An 18,618-nucleotide genomic window follows, 5' to 3' on the forward strand; every position below is an offset into this window, starting at 1 on the left:
ACTAAATAATATTTTATGAGTATATTCGAAATATTTTTTTCACACTTTGCATCTGCTATTAATGTATTCCAGAAAGGTTACAATTGCAATCTAGATAAAATATTTAAAAAAGCATAACTCAGAAATGTTTTGGCATATATTTCAAAAAATGCACTAGAGAAATATTTTTGTAGAGAAGTAGGGGAGAGGGGGGCACATGTGAACAATTTTTTTTATTTCTTCACTTTTCGAAAAATATCATCAATTTTTCATAGTAAAAAAATCCATATGTTTAAATAGTATTTTCTTTGTCTTGTGGAATTTTTTGAGATTTTTCAATAAAATATTTCTTTACTTTATAATATTTTAGAAAAATGACTTCAATTGTTCACATGTGCCCCTATTGGGGGCACATGTGAACAGGCCTGGGGCACATATGAACAAGATTAAAAACACAAAGCAATCATCATATTTCAAAGAAAAAAAATCTTTAATATAACAGATATAGATACGCATTATACTGAGGGGGTTGTAGCTTACTATGTGAATTTAAATTGTGCAACAGTACTGTCAATAAGAAAATAATTTTTCAGCTGTACAATAATTTATCCGTAATTGGGTTTTTCGCAACTTCATGTTCCACTGGTGTTGTAATGGGCCTTTTTCTTTCTTCTCTAATACTCTTTCATGCTTTTTTTTTCATTTTTTCTATCTTTTCATTTGTAGCTTTAACAATTCTATTTTCTCAGGTGTATCAGTTCATATGCGTGATGCGCGATCAACCATTTAATAATAAAAAAATTTTTAAAGGAAAAATTAATAAATTACTTATGGAAAATTAAATAATGATAATTTTAAATGCATACATATTTTTTAAACTTATAATATCATGAGGATAATAATCTTAATACTATGTAGGGGCACTTGTGAACTGTTCACATCTGCCCCAGATGTTTTGTTCACAAGTGCCCCCATCGTCCTTCTTAAACCTAACTTGAAAAATAAAGAACTTTTAATTGAGTAAAAAAAAAAGAATAATTGTCATAAACTTACCTGAATGTTCATATAATGATCTGCAATAGTTAATTTTAGTTTATTAGTTGATTTATATTATGCTTTCACTTGGAGAAGCGAGCGATTATAATATATGCAACACCAGCTGATACAAAGAAATTGTCAGAATAGACCAACAAAATGTCTCATTGTTCTGAAAGTTTTTCAGAGAGGTAGGACTAGTACTGCCATCAATTGAAAATTTTTCGAGATTTTTTATTTCAAATCATATTGGTAAAACATACCATGTTCACATGTGCCCCCTGTTCACATGTGCCCCCCTCTCCCCTATTTCATGTTTTAGATGAACTGTTTATAAGTTATTTGGTGGTTTTGTAAACAAGTCAATTAATAGAACATAATTTTAAAACGAAGATAGTAAGTGCCAAATGTATAAATTAATTATAATAATTTCCTGATAAAACTGTTTGATAAGAACTTCGAAAGAAATGTCATGTAAATGAAACTCATTAATTAATTATTTGATAAAAAGAATTAAAAAGAAGAACAAGGGACTAGGAAAAAATCTAATTACACACCTTTAATGAAAGTTTGATGAATGCATAGCGATTCAATTATTTATCATACATTGAAATATCTGACATAAACGCAAATGTAAGGAAAATCTTCTCTGTTTACATAACATTACAATACGAATGGTTGAAACCAGAATCAATTTACGTCAGATATCTAACAATGAAAAGAAAACGTGAATTGGTTGCATATTTCATTACTTATTATCGTATTAAATAATTGTCAAAACATCATGAAGACTTCGTGATGACGGTATGGTAGGAAAATAGTAATACTTTGTTTCGCCAAAACAAAAGAAAATTCTCCCTTTTGACTTTCAATTAATGTTTAAAAATAGCATTTAGGAGAATGCAAAATAATTAACTCGGAAATTATAGTTTAAAATGTAGTCAAACTAGAAATTCTAAAATGTCAAATCATTTTGATTGTTATCTTGTTATGATACAAAACTTTAACTCTTAAGTTTCTTTTATTTGAACTAGAAGGAAGCGAGCTTTTCATTGAAAAAGACCAATCAATCTAATTTTTGTTTTGTTAGTTTAGCAATTTATATATATATATATATATATATATATATATATATATATATATATATATATATATATATATATATATATATATATATATATATATATATATATATATATATATATATATATATATATATATATATATATATATATATATATATATATATATATATATATATATATATATACATATATATATACATATATATATATATATATATATATATATATATATATATATATATATATATATATATATATATATATATATATATATATATATATACACATATATATACACATATATATATATATATATATATATATATATATATATATATATATATATATATATATATATATATATATATATATATATATATATATATATACATATATATATACATATATATATATATATATATATATATATATATATATATATATATATATATATATATATATATATATATATATATATATATATATATATATATATATATATATATATATATATATATATATTGTGAAGTGAACATTAGATATAAATGTATTCTTATTTTCGAAATCGGGAAAACGAGGGTTATAATTTTATATTTTTTGGCAGGCGTTGAGTTGAAAGAGATATGATCATTAACTTACGACATTATAACAGAAAGTCCCTATAAAGGTCCACAAGTGACAAAAGACTTCAAAGTCCACAAAAGCAGTGAAAATTTCATGCAGATTAAAAAATGTCCGACGCAAGTTTTTTTAATAAAATAAAAAATAACACGAAGCAAACTTATTTACAAAAGAGAGTGTTGGAGTTAAACCTTAAAATATATTTTGCTACAGTAAAATCGTGTTTTTGTTCATTGTATCTAAATAATTTGGTGATTGTTTTAAAAGTGATTTCAGGATTTTTTTGTTGAGTGTTGAAGAATAATGTCCCGCATGGGACTGATTATAAAGAGACGGTTTCCAGTAGAACACCGAAGTCAAGCATCACTGGCGGTAGTCAGTAAGCGGGTGGGTGATCAGCCTGCGTAGGGACCGAGGGTGCACGGTATGGGTCATCGTTAAACTGTTCTACCGTAAAGTGCTTGATTTAGCGGAGTGCAAGTCGTCGGGCTTGCAAAGCAGAGGAGCCATCTCCTCTGCAGAGGATCAAAATTGCGATGACATGTCTTCAGATTAGCCTCGGATTTTCCCAGACCCGTCGCCAATAGCCCATTGCGTAGTTCTAGTACCACTTAGATAAAGTACCTACTTATATACCAACCTAACTCTTCCGAATGTATTTCTAGTAAAGTTTAAAGTAGTTAGTCATACAATTGATAGAAATACCAAGCTATAATATAGCTGTTTACTGAGCCCATTGATTAATTCCATTGTACTTAGAATATGCGATGAGAAATGTACATTATTTCTTAAAGTTCTTTTTGTAACATAAAGTCATTAAAGTTTTTGCCTTTTAAATTTTTTTTCTGTTCATTAAATTTAATGAATAAGTAGTGTAGACGGTATTTTAAGTTACGAAATAAGACACAAAAATGAACTTTCTCGTTTAAATCTCCTTAATGTTAATTTAAAATTTTACTTTTTTTGCTCTATCTCTTAAACGCTTTCTGAAAATCATTAACTTTTTGAATAGAACTGCAAAATTGAATCAACACCGAACACAACTTGCTAACGGTTGAAAAGTTAGTGAAAATAGTAAAGTCTATTAAATTTTCAACCATTTTAATCTGCGCAATTTTAAAAATCGAAATCAAAAATTTGAAAAGAATCGGTCTAATAGAATTAAAATTTAAAAAATACGACATCTTTGAAAACGTGAACTTAGCTAAAATGAAAATTAACATTAAAGGACTTTTCGAACTTTCATCCACTGTCCATATCATATTGTTGCAGCTATAGTTTCCAGATTGCAGTTATACCCCCTATTTTGAAGTCCGAAAATGTGAAATCTGTCGAAAAAAGTATGCACATTCAAAGAAAATACGGATTTCGTATTTTAAACATCGCCTCCACTAATTAATAAGCATATTTATGATTATACCTTAATACCATTATGATCATATCTTAAGTGTAATTCGACCATTAGATCAAGAGTCATTAAGGTGTCCCGCTTTTTATTCTGCAATATTAAGGAAATTATAATTCGAAGCATATTATTAACACTTGTATTATCGAAAATGAGATATTTATTAGAAAAATTTTGTAACATTACCTAATAATCCATCATTTCTTATTTTTCCTTTTAAATTTCTCATAACTGAGTAATGTTATAAGTGAAACAAGTTCTTTTATTATTTACATAATTGTAAAATGTTGGGAACGTCTTTGAAAAATTGTGTTTTTCAGAGTTTCTCCTTTTCTTGATTAGGAGGAAAGTACCATTTAATATCTTAATGATAAAGACCTTATTTACGTATGATGCAAATTGATAGAGGAAATTTCAGAATTCAGCAGGAAGTTCCAACAGATCTCAGAAAATTTCAATCACTTTCAGCACGCTATGTCTGTTAAATTTATTCAGCACGCAATTTGAATTAAAATTAACTGTAGAAAGGCTTTCGTTTATAAAAAAAAGCAATTTTTTTTGAAAAAAATCACCATGAAATCTGCAGTTTATCTTAGTTTTGGCATATTTATGCATAATTCAATTTTAAATTGACATGGTTGTTTAAAAAATTTTCATGTATTTATAATTTTATGTTTAGTTTTTATTTATCAAGTTTTTATTGAACCTTCTACTTTTATCGAACCTTCTACTCTGAGTTGCTCACATGTAAAATTAAAAAAATTGTGTTCTTTTATGTGTTTTCAATTGTTTTAATGATGCGCTGTCATGAGAACAGCATCGTTACAGAATGCTAAAAAAAGCTGATGCATCATGAGAAGAAACGGAAGCTCGCTAAGAGTATATATATATATATATATATATATATATATATATATATATATATATATATATATATATATATATATATATATATATATATATATATATATATATATATATATATATATATATATATATATATATATATATATATATTTTTTTTTTTTTTTTTTTGTCGTATGCCTGTTTAGGCAGTGGTGGTGAGAATTGTTCCTGTTTTTCAGTGGCGCCATCTACGGCCAGGAATTCGACTTCTGCCACGCCATTCACACAACCACAACCATTTTACCGGGTGGGTCACATTCACACACAAAGGAGAAAGGACATAGAACACACACAGAGAGAAACAGACATCCATGTTTTGCCCAGGATTCGAACCCAGGACCTTTCTGATGCAAGGACAGTTCCCTGCCCCCTACGCAGTCCGGTCGGCTAATAGTATAGTTTCAACTATGAAGTACAAATGTGTGCTGCGAACAAATATGCAGACAAACTTAAGTTATGAAAAATTAAAGAAATGCTTTATTTAAACCGCACACGTATTTTTAAACAAAAATATGTTTATTATTATTTGTCTCAATGGCATTTTAATTTTAGGACGTTTAAAACTATAAAACTCTTATTTTACCTAAATTTCTTGTATCTAATTGAAACTTAAACTTTATGTATTTAATAATCAATAATACTTAATTTTTTTGCACTTTTTTTAATCAGAAATTTTAAATCTTTAGCTGCATATTATTATCTTTCAAATGAAAATATCCTAGCACTTAAAAAAATAATTCACACTAGTGAACTGCGCCCCCTTCTCGCTAACGCTCGCCAACCCCCGAAAATTGCTACGCAATCTTATATGGTTTGCTTCGCAAACTAAGCTCGCTTCGTTCGCTACTAACTTAGGTACATTACAAAAGTACAAAATTCTAAGAATTCAGAACAATTATTCAAATCCATATAACAACTTTTTAAAAAAAAAAAACATTACATCTTTTCAGTAAATACTACGTCATTAAAATAAATTTGAATTCAAATAAATGACGTGTAATTCGTTAAACCTATTAGAAATGTGCTATAGTATAAAATTTTAAGATAAAATTTCTAAAACTGATATCTCTTTAAAAAGGTTAAAATTTTGGCTATAATTAAGTCTATTAAAAATTGAAATAAGTGAATTGCAGTGGAAAAACCAGCATAAACAAATAAATTCTAGTAAAACAAATAAATTCGACTACTCTTTTCTGCCTAGCTTATGCTCTCTCTGGTTATTTCAGTTTCCGTTTTTAAAAGCGCTATATGTTGAGCCATCTAAGCTAGATTTGGCATGTGACATTGTTAGCGGCAATGATTGGTCAATTTTCTAGTGTTGCCATTCGGGGAGTTGTAATGAGGCCTTTTTTTTATCGCCGTGTAAGAGAAATATATATATAGATTTTTAATGGAAAGATGTCGAATACCAGCAGCAGTAGTAAACGTAAAATATTTTTGTGTACTTATAATTAATTCCAAGATCATATAAGCTTCGAATTCTGAGTTCTATTAAGCCTAAAGTGCTATTAAGTTCTATTAAGCCTAAATTAACGAGCATGATTGAAAACCTTGGATAGGGAGCACATTAGCAGCTTGATCTGCCCTTGGGTAGAGATTCCCTTTAAGGTTTCAATTCATTTACACTTAAACTAACAAACTTCTCCATCTAATGTGTATTCGTGGTTGAATAGTATCGCCTTCTATCTGAGAGGTACTGAGTTCAAATTCCAACTGGAACGTGTGAATTTTATCTCTAAGTTCATATTTGAAAAAGTTTGATGGCTATTTAACATATTTTATTTAATTTAAAAATATTTATTTTTTAATTTAATTTATGTTCTTTGAAGTTTACAATTTTGAAAAAAAAATTACATTTAATTTATTTAAAATTTTAATTAAAATAACTGATTTATTTATAAAAAAATAGAGGATTTCATTTAAAATTTCAAGTTGCAAAATTATAAAAAAATTACAAAAGTATAATTTAAATTACAACTTTAAAAAAAATGAACATATTTTAATTCAAAAAAATATCTATTACTTTTTGTTTTTTAAATTCAAATTTTTTTAAAAAATATTAATATAAATAGAAAATAATAATTCATAATTTGAAATTTTTTTTTAATAAGTTATCAACTTTTTTAGAAAAGAAACATTTAGAGACAAAAAACTCAAACTCCAGGCGGAGATTTTAAGCCCGGATATTTATGGTAGAAGGCGGTCAGCCAAATAGGTACGCCACGAGTACACATCAGCTGGAGAGTTATTTTATCTTAAAATAATGAACTGAAACTTTAATGGGGCCTATTTTGCACCAGGGGCAGATCAGTCGATGAATTTGTACTCTATCGAAAGTTTTCAGCCATGCTATTTGATTTAAGCTTAATTTCGCTTAAATGGGATTTTTTTAGATCCGTACTTCCCTTGTAAGTTTAAAAAGTTAAATATATCTGATTGGAAATCAGATATATTTTATAAGTCCATTTTAATTATCAATCAAAGGTATCATATGAATGTAAAGACTGATTTTACTTTTTTAACGTGAATACTAATTTACTTGGTTATTCTGCCTTTTAGATATGGAATAATGTCATTAAATTAAATTATTTTTTTGAATTTGTCCTTTGCTTTAAAATATACTGTTTACCATATTAGATCTATACATTCTTTTAATTAAAAAAAATTTAAAAAGTCACGAAAAGTAAAAATTGTAACAAAAATGGCTTACCTGGTATTAATATCGGATCCAGATTTTGCAACCTATTATTGCGGTTTTAACATTTTTAACGTTCTTAAAAGAGGACAATTACAATTTCAAGCACATCTAAAGAAATTCCAACTAAACATGACTTCCTAACTAGTGAATCTTTCACTATGTGATTTTTGGGCTCAATCAACGAAAATATTTCAAACAATTCTACGTGAATGAGGAGTTATTCCCATTTTAAATTAATTTAGAACTATTTGATTCTTGAAGGTAATAAAGAAAAACTCTTAAAGGAAATAGACGTGGTCTCACAGAGGGAAGTTAATTAAAAGTTTCAGTAACATTTCGACATTAGTATAATATTGCTGATTGACGTTGGAACACGGAGTGAATACTTCTCCCCTGCTTCGCAGTAATGTAGAAATTGAGAGAAAAAAACAGCTGGTCGCTTCAGTTTTTGTTGCAGAATATTTTTTTAATGGAAAATAGGTGAATCAAATTGCCGTACTTTTGGACCAAAGCAATGTCATAGCTCCCACTGCTTCGCAAACTTGTTGAAGCAGAAAGGCCTTTATAAAGTGTCATGGTAGTGCAAATGTAAATACAATTTCCGCTAAATTGGCAACTCCTCTGTTAATGATAATTTATATCTTCGAATATGAAAAGATGTCATTGAAATTTAAAAAAATTAATAAAATGGAATTGAAAATTAAATAGTTATTGTGTATTGCACTAAAGTACTATATGTGTTTCGTAATGACTACTCCTTATATAGTATATGGTAAGAATCATTGATAAAAATGAATTGAAGCAATCAGAAACGTTGGGGTCGAATGTTAAAACATGTTACATATATATAGTCTTCGTCTGACTTGCTGTTGGTTTATTTTGCTTTTTCTTGGGTCAGTATAATCGTTAGCTGTGATATACCGCCAATCGCTAAAACTGTTCTCGCACTGGCTACATGGTAATGCCTCCTTAGCGAGGCTGCCATCGAGGCTGCCATGTATGTCAGTGCATCCACTTGAATTTCTTTTTAATATTTTTTCCTTTTTGATAGTTAGGTTACTGTTTCCTGTAGTGCTTTATTATTTAGTAACGTTTCAAAATGTAGTGAAAACATGGAAAAAATTACAGAACAATGAAAAAAGGGGAAAAAAGAGAAATTATAGCAAAAATAATAAGAAACCGGAAAAAATAATTAGTAAAAATCCGAAAAATAAAAGATATAATATCTTCATCAGATCACATGATTATATCCGCTAAAAGATGATTTCTTTTATTTTCCAGATTTTTATTAATTTTTTCCCTTTTTTTCGGATTTTTTTTCTTCTTCCGGTTTCTTATTATTTTTATTTTTATAATTATTTCCCCCCCCCTTTTCCCCCCCACTGTTCTGTAATTTCTTCCATGTTTTCTCTACATTTTGAGCTTATTTTATGAGTTCTATTTACTTGCAGCTTATGCGCAGTATATAAAACTTATTTTTTTTCTTAATTTTCTTCGTGTTTTTTTCCTTTCTGAATATATATATTAGTAATAATTTGTCAATGTCAAATGTTCTGAAAATATCTGTTAAATATCATTAATTTTATTGGAATTAACACTTTCTGTTGAGAAAAGTATGAGAGTTTTTTTTAAAAAATTTGAAACGATTATTGCCAAGTTGGACGTTTTGAAAATGTATAATTATTCCATATTAAATTAAACATATGTTTTTTACCGATGGATTAAAGTTGCAAGTTCTGTAAATAAAATAAAAATAAAAACAAATATCAGTAAAAAAACTAATATTCAACTAAATGATTAATCCACTAATTTGGCCTAAGGTGCACACACATCATTTTATTTCTTAAGAAAATATTATTTTATTATTATTTATAAATTTATTTAAAATATTATACACGAAACTTCTTATGCATCTTAATGACTGTAATCTATGCATATTGTAATGAAAATAATACCATATTTTATAAAATTTCTATGTTTGGGCTAAAATGACTTAAGATAATAAATTCACAAGACTGTGAAATATGGAGAAAGCTATTTTATTCAATTAGTCAATTTTTTATCACAATCCTTCGGACACACTACTGCAGCTTTGTAGTAGATTTCTTTTGATCTCACCCAACTATATGAGTTGTCAAACAGCATAACATCTAAAATATAACACAACAGATAATTGCTAGTCATAGCATTTTGGAAGAGTTTATGAGATAAATTTTTAAGATAGGTCAGGAAAAGGATTTTTTTTAAATTCAAGTAAAAATAAAATGATTCGAAATGGTGACTAACAAAATGTATGGTGACAAACAAAACTGAATGAAACTTTTACACCCTCATTGTAACTTATTATTTAGATTAAAGAGTAAAAAAAAAAGACTGAAAGAAATCAGTTAAAAATTTGATCTAATAAGTTCAGCGAATTAAGAACAAATTAAAATAATTAAATATTTAATGAAATAAAATATATAGTAATTAATAAAATTATATATCATTTAGTAATTAATGAAGTTAGATATTTTTTCTAGAAAAATTACCAAAGTAAAAGGATTAAAGTTCATGGAATTTAACAATACCATTTATTATATTATTTAACAATATTTTTTGGACTCTTAAGCAGCTCCATAATTTTCCTGAATTGAATATGAAAAAGGCGCCAAAAAAAATCAGATTATCCTAAATAACTTTTGATCTAATAATCGGATCTTTACGTTCTAGGACTCAATCGTAATGGTTTAAAGGGGTGATCTCAAACATGATAATTAATAAGTGCAGACGATATTTTAAGCTAAAAAATTGAACAAGAAAACGTACTTTCACTGAACAAGTACCTCTATATAATGGTCAGAAATCCGAATCGTTCCAAAAAAGGTATATTTGTTCATTTGTGCGTTTCTGTGCCTGCAAGTTTTAAAATATTGTTTGTGTTAATTAATTAGCATATTTGAACCATTAATATTGAGTCTTATAGCATAAAGATCCTACAATTATATCAAAAATTATTCAATGTGGTCCTTTTTTTCGCACTATACACCATAAGAAATTCCGAATAAAATTACAGTAAAAAGTACATACAGGTGTAATTAAACGGATTTTATGGGTAAAATGGATTCTACTGATGATGCACATAAAGTGCCGATACTCTATACCGTAATTTGAGCCGGAAATTTTCTCAGTGTGTGAAAATTAATAAAACAGGCTTATTTTTATATTATTCAATATTCGTAAAATTTCAGAAACAGAAATAGGAAAAAGCAGATCTTGTAGATGATGGACTATAAAATATTTCTAATAAGATGGATTTTATAAGATCTTCTATACTTACATGTGCCCGGTTTTTCGCACTTGTAAACTCCGGTTTCCGAGAATTCATCAGTATCTAAGCGTAATAATGGAACTAACGCATTTATTTTTTCTTTTCCTTCGTCATCCCGTTCTTTTAGAAAAAGACCAAACCCGATGTCCCTACATTTGATTTCAAATTCCCACTCAATCAGTGATCCAGGCTCTTTAACTTCAACTTCTATTTCCGAAAAAGTTGCTCTTGGCAATATCAGTTTCTTAGCATCTTTAGATTTCGCTATAGAGTTTTTGCTTTTGTGTATGCATAATTCTGCTGGTATTTTTCCACCATGATGGACCTAATAACATAAGATATTATTATCAAAAATAAACAGCATGATAAATTATAGGAACAACACGTGGTTAAACTAAACAAGCAAATAATTTGTCAGACATAATACAAATACTGTTCGTACAAGATTACCTAAATTGTCAAAGAATTTTATTTTTGTCACAAATTAAAGGTTGGTGCTACCAGCAACCATAAACAGTTACAAAATTTTTGTTTATAAGTATACCATGCATTTTTTAGAGAACTCGGTTATTATAGAACTATTTTGATTTGTACGGAGCTAGAGCAGAACGTACGTACGTGAACGTGTGAGATACTGTGTGAAAATGCTAAATCTCTTTATTACGTACGAAAGCGGTAACTTTCAAGTGTCATCGTTGAAGAGGACGCTGTACCACGGGAGAAATTTTTATAGCAAATTCTCTTTCCTTTCCATAAGTTGTTTGAAATTTAACGCATATAAAAAGTAAATTCAGACAAACCTAGAGTAAGCCATTAAGTTTCAAATGTGGAAGAAAAATTCAAATTATCAAAATTGAAAGAAATTATTGGAAGAGAATTTCCCCATCGCGTAAGGCTACGTTATCCTATCATAATTTGTTTTAATTTTGATAATTCCTTTTCAGTATTTGAAATTTCATGACTTATTCTCATATATGGCAACGTTACTTTTAAAAAGTAACGACTAAAAGTACAAGTAAAAGTACAAATACTAAACAAAAAAAGTAACGATTTAAAAGTACATTTCTAGGAAATCGAAAATTCAAAGTAACCTAAAATTTTTATTGAATAATATTCTTATGTTCTTTAATGATTTTGCAAAATTGTTGTTATTTATTTTATTATTTTCAATTTTGAAAGTTATGGACATTAATTTACTTTTAAATTCAGAAGAATATTATAATATAATTTTATAATATAACCGTATAATATAATTTTGAAATCAAATATAATTTTAATATCAAACTTTTTATGGATTTGCACGAAAAAGAAATTTTATCTATTGATTTTAATTTTTAGCTTATTATTTTTATTTATTTAAATTACCATTGATTTAAAATTGTTTCACTCTATAGAAACGCGTTTTAAAAGCACAAACATAAACAAAGCAAACACGGGGTTTCAGATAGCTTTGTGATCTTTGAGCTAGTAAAAAATAATTGAATGTGCAGTATAAGTTAAAACAGAACAGTCTACAGTTTTATTTGTAACAATGGCTAATGCTGAAGTCATGCGAGAAAATCATTTTCTGAACATTTCTGCCTAACGGAATAATTAAAATTTGTAAACGAATTTTAGTATCAGTGGCTAAATTAATACCTTTGAGTTTTCAAGAGTTAAAATAGTAATTATAATAGTTTTCAATAGCACAAATAGTTCTGAAGTTCTTAGAGATTTGACTGGGCGTTGTTTGACAAGATCGGCCATAAACATAATTTTAGTAAAAAATGTACTAGGTAAAAATGTATTTAATCTAAAAATGCACAAAAATGTATTATTAGTAAGTTCAAAATGAAAATTGAAAAACGTAATAACAAAATCCAGCATTTTTTACTTAAAATGTATTAAATAAATGCATAAAACTCGAAAATGAATGAAAATAACTTGCTAATTAATATTTTTATTCATTTTGCAAAATAATTGCATTTCGAAAGTGGTGTCACTGAGTCTGCTGCAAGAATTTCTCAGAACGTGCTTAGCCACGCTGAATAAGCGCTCCACGGGAGCACTAGAAGGTACTGCAGTATTATATTTCACATGTAATTTTTTTACAATTGAATATCGATTGGATTTTTTTTTAGAAAGTTTTAGAAAAAAAGAAAGTTTTAGAAAAAAGTAACTATTTCATTCGACATTTCCGTCACAAATATGCACAGTAAATAGAACTTAATAGTTTTCTTAATTTCTTCTTCATGTTACTCTCTTTCCTTTTTGTGTATATATATATATATATATATATATATATATATATATATATATATATATATATATATATATATATATATATATATATATATATATATATATATATATATATATATATATATGCAATAAATGTAATAATAAGCATTTAGAGGCTAGATAATTCAAGAGACTAAGCCTGATTCAGACAAATAGGTATTTTACTAATTGATATTTAGTTATTCAAAACAGTGTCCGTAGGATTTTTGCATGGAATATATTTAGGGGATTTCCATGGCAGGGATGTTGGGATTTGACACAGATTTATCAAGCCATGAAGATATGAAAAGCAACGAATTTTTTCTGCTCCTGATATTTAAACGGGGATTCTGACAGGGACTTGATTGCAAATAATTTCAAGTTATGATATTCAAATAAAAACTTTTTCATTCTCCTTTTCTCAATTTCTTTTCAATATATTTTTAGTAAAAATGCATTTTAATTTGGAATTGTTGCGGTATACGTACAGTAATTAGGATTCACATTATAATTCATTTCAGAAATTTCAGATTCAAAAGTAAAATATTGTGAAAGAAACTCCACTATAAACTAATAAAAATTTATGATTTCATACGATTAAAATTATCATTATAAATGTACCATTGTAATCATGCAAAAATTGAATAATAAAAAAAGGTGGTTATTGAATTAAGTTTTACTCAACTGTAAAGTACTGAACATATTTGTACTTATCAGTAAATTCCGCAGAAGTATTTTCGATAAAATTGATTGTAAATTTTATAAATAAAATTACAAAATAAAATTATGAAGTAAAATTTAAAACCTTGTAGGGAATTGCATGAAATTGTTTCTAAAAGTTAAAAAGATTGCTTTTATGGAAGCAGCACATGCGTTGTATGTTTGTAAAAGTCAATTTATTTTGAAAATAAAGGAAAATTAGTGTAAGTGTAAATGATAAAAAAAAAATGTGTAAAACAGATCAACATTTTCTTAACTGAAGTTATGAGCATTGAAAATCTTTAAATATTACGTCCATCATGATAGAATTGCTCAGCTGTAATATCAAAATTATTTACGTTTATAAACAGAAAACATTAATTTGAAAAATGGAAAATATCCAATCTAAAAATGGAGATCATTAGTTTGTAAAATGGATATAAATACATATATATTCGATGTCATTTCCAGTCTAGTTTAGGTCTTTTTAAACTATCACACATTATTTGAGATTTAAGTCTAAGGTTTAGAATTAAGTCGTAAAGTAGTTAGTTTATTGAATATGTATAATTATTAAAGTCTCGTACATTTGAAAGAGGAGCGAATGTGAAACTGATTTAAATGTGCCTGATCAAGATACAAAAAATTATTCGTTTACAAATTATCTTTAGTGATTATGCAAAATTAATAGTAATAATGAAATACCAGTCATAATTTTAGTTATGATCCCGCTGCAACAAATACTGCAAAATATAAGTATACACAGATGACACAAATGAAATGAAAACTGAGGAATCAGGGGAGAATCTAATCATAAAATTTACAATAAAATTTAGCAAATAGAATTCATATATAGAAAGAGAAAAAATATTAAACTATCAACAGTATTTTTGCGTATTCAAAAGATTTGGAAAGCAACAACAGATATACAATAATAGCCAAAGGAATAAAAAAATATCAAATTGCGCTTACAAAAGATTTACAAAGTGGATCACCATCTGGATCAGTTTTATTACCTCCTAGAAATGCTGGCAGGATCTCAGCATCTATGTATTTTAACAATTCAGGTTTCCAATCCGCTGAAAAATAGTTTTTCGAATGTAAGTAAGGGAGCTTTTTAATTTTATTTTTTTACATGAAAACATTTACTCTGAGTAACTTTTGTTATCAATTCTAAGAAGCAAAGTTTGGAGAAAATTTCCTTACCCTCCAAATCGATGTCTAAATCGGGGAAGTAGCCTTACGAATGAATGGGGCTGCTACCTACCCGGGGTTCTGAGCAAATACATACTTGTACCCTCGTGAGTCTCCCACACTCTCTGTTGCCCTCTTGTCACACTAAGGGCGCTCTTTCCTGACTCGATTCGCAATTGGCTATTGAAATGGGCTGCAGGTGGTGTAGAGCAGAACTCTCTACCTATGGCAACACTTCACATACTTTCACCATTAGCGTGTGGAGAGTCATAGGAGAAGGAAGTACTTTAGTTTCTGTCTTGTTTTTGAAATAGGTTAAAAAAGTTTAAGTTCGGAAACTATATGGAACTGAAAACTACATTGAACATAGTTCTAAAAGAGAACGTAGTTGGAAATTTAAGAAAAAAATATTTTTGACAATTAAATACGAAAAATATTAAGAAAGGGGAAAATAACGTAGGACATTCATATGCAACTGAGAAGAGGAGGAGAAGGAAGGGGGAGGGTCAAACATTGAACCGTTCTTCTTCCCAGATGGCGTATTCTATCGCGTTCTATCTTCTTGGCGTATTGCGATCGCGAATACGCCAATGGCTTTAGCTTAGCTTGTCTAAATATCACTCGAAAAAACAAGAAGAAAAGCTTAGGAAATATTATAACTTCGTATATTATCGATAAACTATTTTTCTTCATTAAGTTAGTATTTTATCTTACTGACACATATTTTTGTTGCACTGCATTACTTCATCTAGAACAGGGGGTTCCAACTTACATGAGGCCGGGGGCCACAATTAAAAACACAAATCAAATGGCGGGCCGCAACTTTATCAAAATTTTATGTAAGACTCTTTTATGTTTGAAGGAACATTAAATATTACAGTCAGATTTTTACCAAGTTGTACAAAACAAAAGTATTGAATTACAAATTAAGATAAGAAGTAGATTTTTAAAAATATTTAATTGCATATTAAAAAATTCTGACTACAATAACTTTAATGTGCACCCATGTATTAAACAATTAATGTGCAACAGATATCTAATTGTTAAGATATAAGACTTTAAAAAGGTTGGTATTAAAATTTGCATAGTAGCACACAAAATGTTCAATGACAAAATTGAGGTTTGTCTACTGCAACCACCAGAGAATATGTATTTACATTTTACATTTAAAATTTACAAATGTGTGTGTAAATATTTTCGTCCAAAATGAGTGGTTTCAAAGAGCTAAATTGGAGAATTTCTTCGAGAAAATTTCTGATACACACATGCTAAACTATATTCACAAAATACAAAAAAATGAAATAAAAAAGAGCAACATACACGATTATTTTTGTATTTGAATAAATATTTTCTTGAATGCAGAACCTGAGAAATAATTTTTTTGCACCGTTGGTATGACAAATTTCACAGAAACGAAGAAATTAGGTTTTTATTAACGAGGAAAGTATTTCAAACCCATATAGAACTTTTTACTAAAATTGACCGCACAAAAATGACAACTGATAGTTTGCGGTCCACAAAAAAAGGCTTCGTGGGCCGGATGCGGCCTCCGGACAGACAGTTGGAAACCACTGATCTAGAACATGAACCACACATGGAGGGAAAAATTGTCAGGCAAAATCACAGCACTGCATGGTGAAGATATTTTCGAAAAACAAAAATCATAATTCTGGTATTAAGGCCAAAATTAATGGTATTTTAACTATTTATGTGGTAATGGTTTACCGGAAATTCTTATTTCAAAAAGTTGAAGTCTTGTAACCACACATTTAGTAAAAATACTAAACTGAAAAGTAAATTTTACCGGATAAATGATTTTTATGTCATGCTTCAAGGTACCATGATCAAATTACCAAATTTTAACAATCACTATAAAACATTATTTTATTGTTAATTTTACCGAAATTATTACCGAAGTGTTTCAGCAAAAATTATCAAGCTATTTTGGTGTTCTCATAGAACCAAAAACACGATAAATTTCTTTATACTTTTTTATCAGTGTACAACAACAATTTAATTAAATTATAGTGATTTGTTTAATTTTTTCTGTTTCAACAAAACATCAATACTTCTGAATTGAAATTTTTGTAGCATAAACATTTCAATCTTTGAATTGATAGTCATTTTAAGCTTGAATAGCAAACAAAAAAAATATAAATAAAATGGCTCTATTTTTTTTTGTTGATAGGCATCCAAAAAAGTGAAACTAAAAAGACTCTAATCAAGGGTGCTAAGCTTTGTAGAACATTGTACTACATAGAAGGTTTATCACGAATTCAAGACACTCAAAATAGGTTGGTAATTTGCTGCACATTGATAATTAAAAATCAATTTTTACAGTGGTAATATATTTGTATTTATTTAGTGAGAAATTACTTGAAAAAACAAAATTCTGGTAAAATTGCCTTACTATATGGTAATGGCATTTCTGGTAAAAAGAAAAACATGATTCTTATTAATAAAACAAAAATATATGATATTTAAGCCATTCATTTGATAATTTTTCCGGAGGAGTAAAAAGAGGGTAAAAGTGGCAATTTCGTCAAGTAACATTTAAACCCTTCCTTTTCAAAAACTCCCTACTTGAAGAAAAAAATTCTGGTTAAGTTACCGTACTGTAAAGTGATGGCATTCATGGTTAAAAAAAATATAATTTTTTTTAGTAAAACCAAATATATAGTATTTAAACCAAACATTTGGTAATTTTTCCGTTCATATGGTAACGGTTTATCAGAAATTATGGTTTTCAAAAATATTAATCTCATTACCACACTTTTAGTAAAAATTACAAAATTGAAAAGTAAATTCAATTCTAATCAGCGATTTTTTTGCCATTCTCTAAGATATCATAATAAAATTTTCAAATTTTAATACTCATTATAAACCATATTTAGGGGTTAATTTTATCAAATTCCTTACCAAAGCAAAAAAAATTAGAGAGCTTTTTGGTTTTTTCATAGGGGCAAAAACACGGTAAATTTCACCATAATCTGCTAGTTTAGACCATACGTTATTTTTCAGTGTTGTTTAATGAATTCCGTCATTGATTTGGATATCATTAAATACTCATAAGAATTCACAATAAAATGAATGCATTTTGTTTAAATTGAAAATTTTCTTAAATATTACTGCATTATAAATGTTTTTGAATATGTGAAACGCCAATTTATTTTAATTATATACATATTTTTAATGATTTCCATTTTTTACACTAAAAGTCACTTTATGAATTGAAAATCACTCTATAAATTAAAAAATGGTAAAGTTTACCTGGGCTACTGTAGATGCTTATCTTAGCTATTAAACCAACAGACAGAAAACTTTTCAGTATCGAAAACACTAAGACGAAATATGAAGAGACTGAAACGATGCAAAATTACATATATTTTTGACATAAAATACAGATAAATAGGTTCAAATTAAAAAT

At 27.7% G+C, this 18,618-nt stretch overlaps 2 protein-coding genes across 2 annotated transcripts in view; both read right to left on the reverse strand.

The window, feature by feature from the left end:
• The window catches only part of LOC107456327 (SEC14-like protein 2), an 81,647-nt gene extending 73,772 nt beyond the window's left edge, over positions 1-7,875 (reverse strand). The window contains exon 1 of the mRNA XM_071183207.2: positions 7,742-7,875. The gene's annotated coding sequence lies outside the window, so the exon portion shown is untranslated. The remainder of the gene's footprint in view (positions 1-7,741) is intronic.
• Positions 7,876-9,752: 1,877 nt separating this feature from the next.
• The window catches only part of LOC107438698 (retinal-binding protein), a 40,684-nt gene continuing 31,818 nt past the window's right edge, over positions 9,753-18,618 (reverse strand). The window contains exons 10-13 of the mRNA XM_087168189.1: positions 18,462-18,551; positions 14,970-15,076; positions 11,049-11,364; positions 9,753-9,879 (exon numbers count right to left, since the gene is read on the reverse strand). Of these exons, the coding sequence (XP_087024315.1) occupies positions 9,773-9,879; positions 11,049-11,364; positions 14,970-15,076; positions 18,462-18,551 (620 nt within the window). The 3' untranslated portion in view covers positions 9,753-9,772. The remainder of the gene's footprint in view (positions 9,880-11,048; positions 11,365-14,969; positions 15,077-18,461; positions 18,552-18,618) is intronic.

The sequence above is a fragment of the Parasteatoda tepidariorum genome, chromosome 7, assembly GCF_982258835.1.
Source record: "Parasteatoda tepidariorum strain Cologne lab strain chromosome 7, Ptep-v5.0, whole genome shotgun sequence".
Taxonomy (NCBI): Eukaryota; Metazoa; Arthropoda; class Arachnida; order Araneae; family Theridiidae; genus Parasteatoda; species Parasteatoda tepidariorum.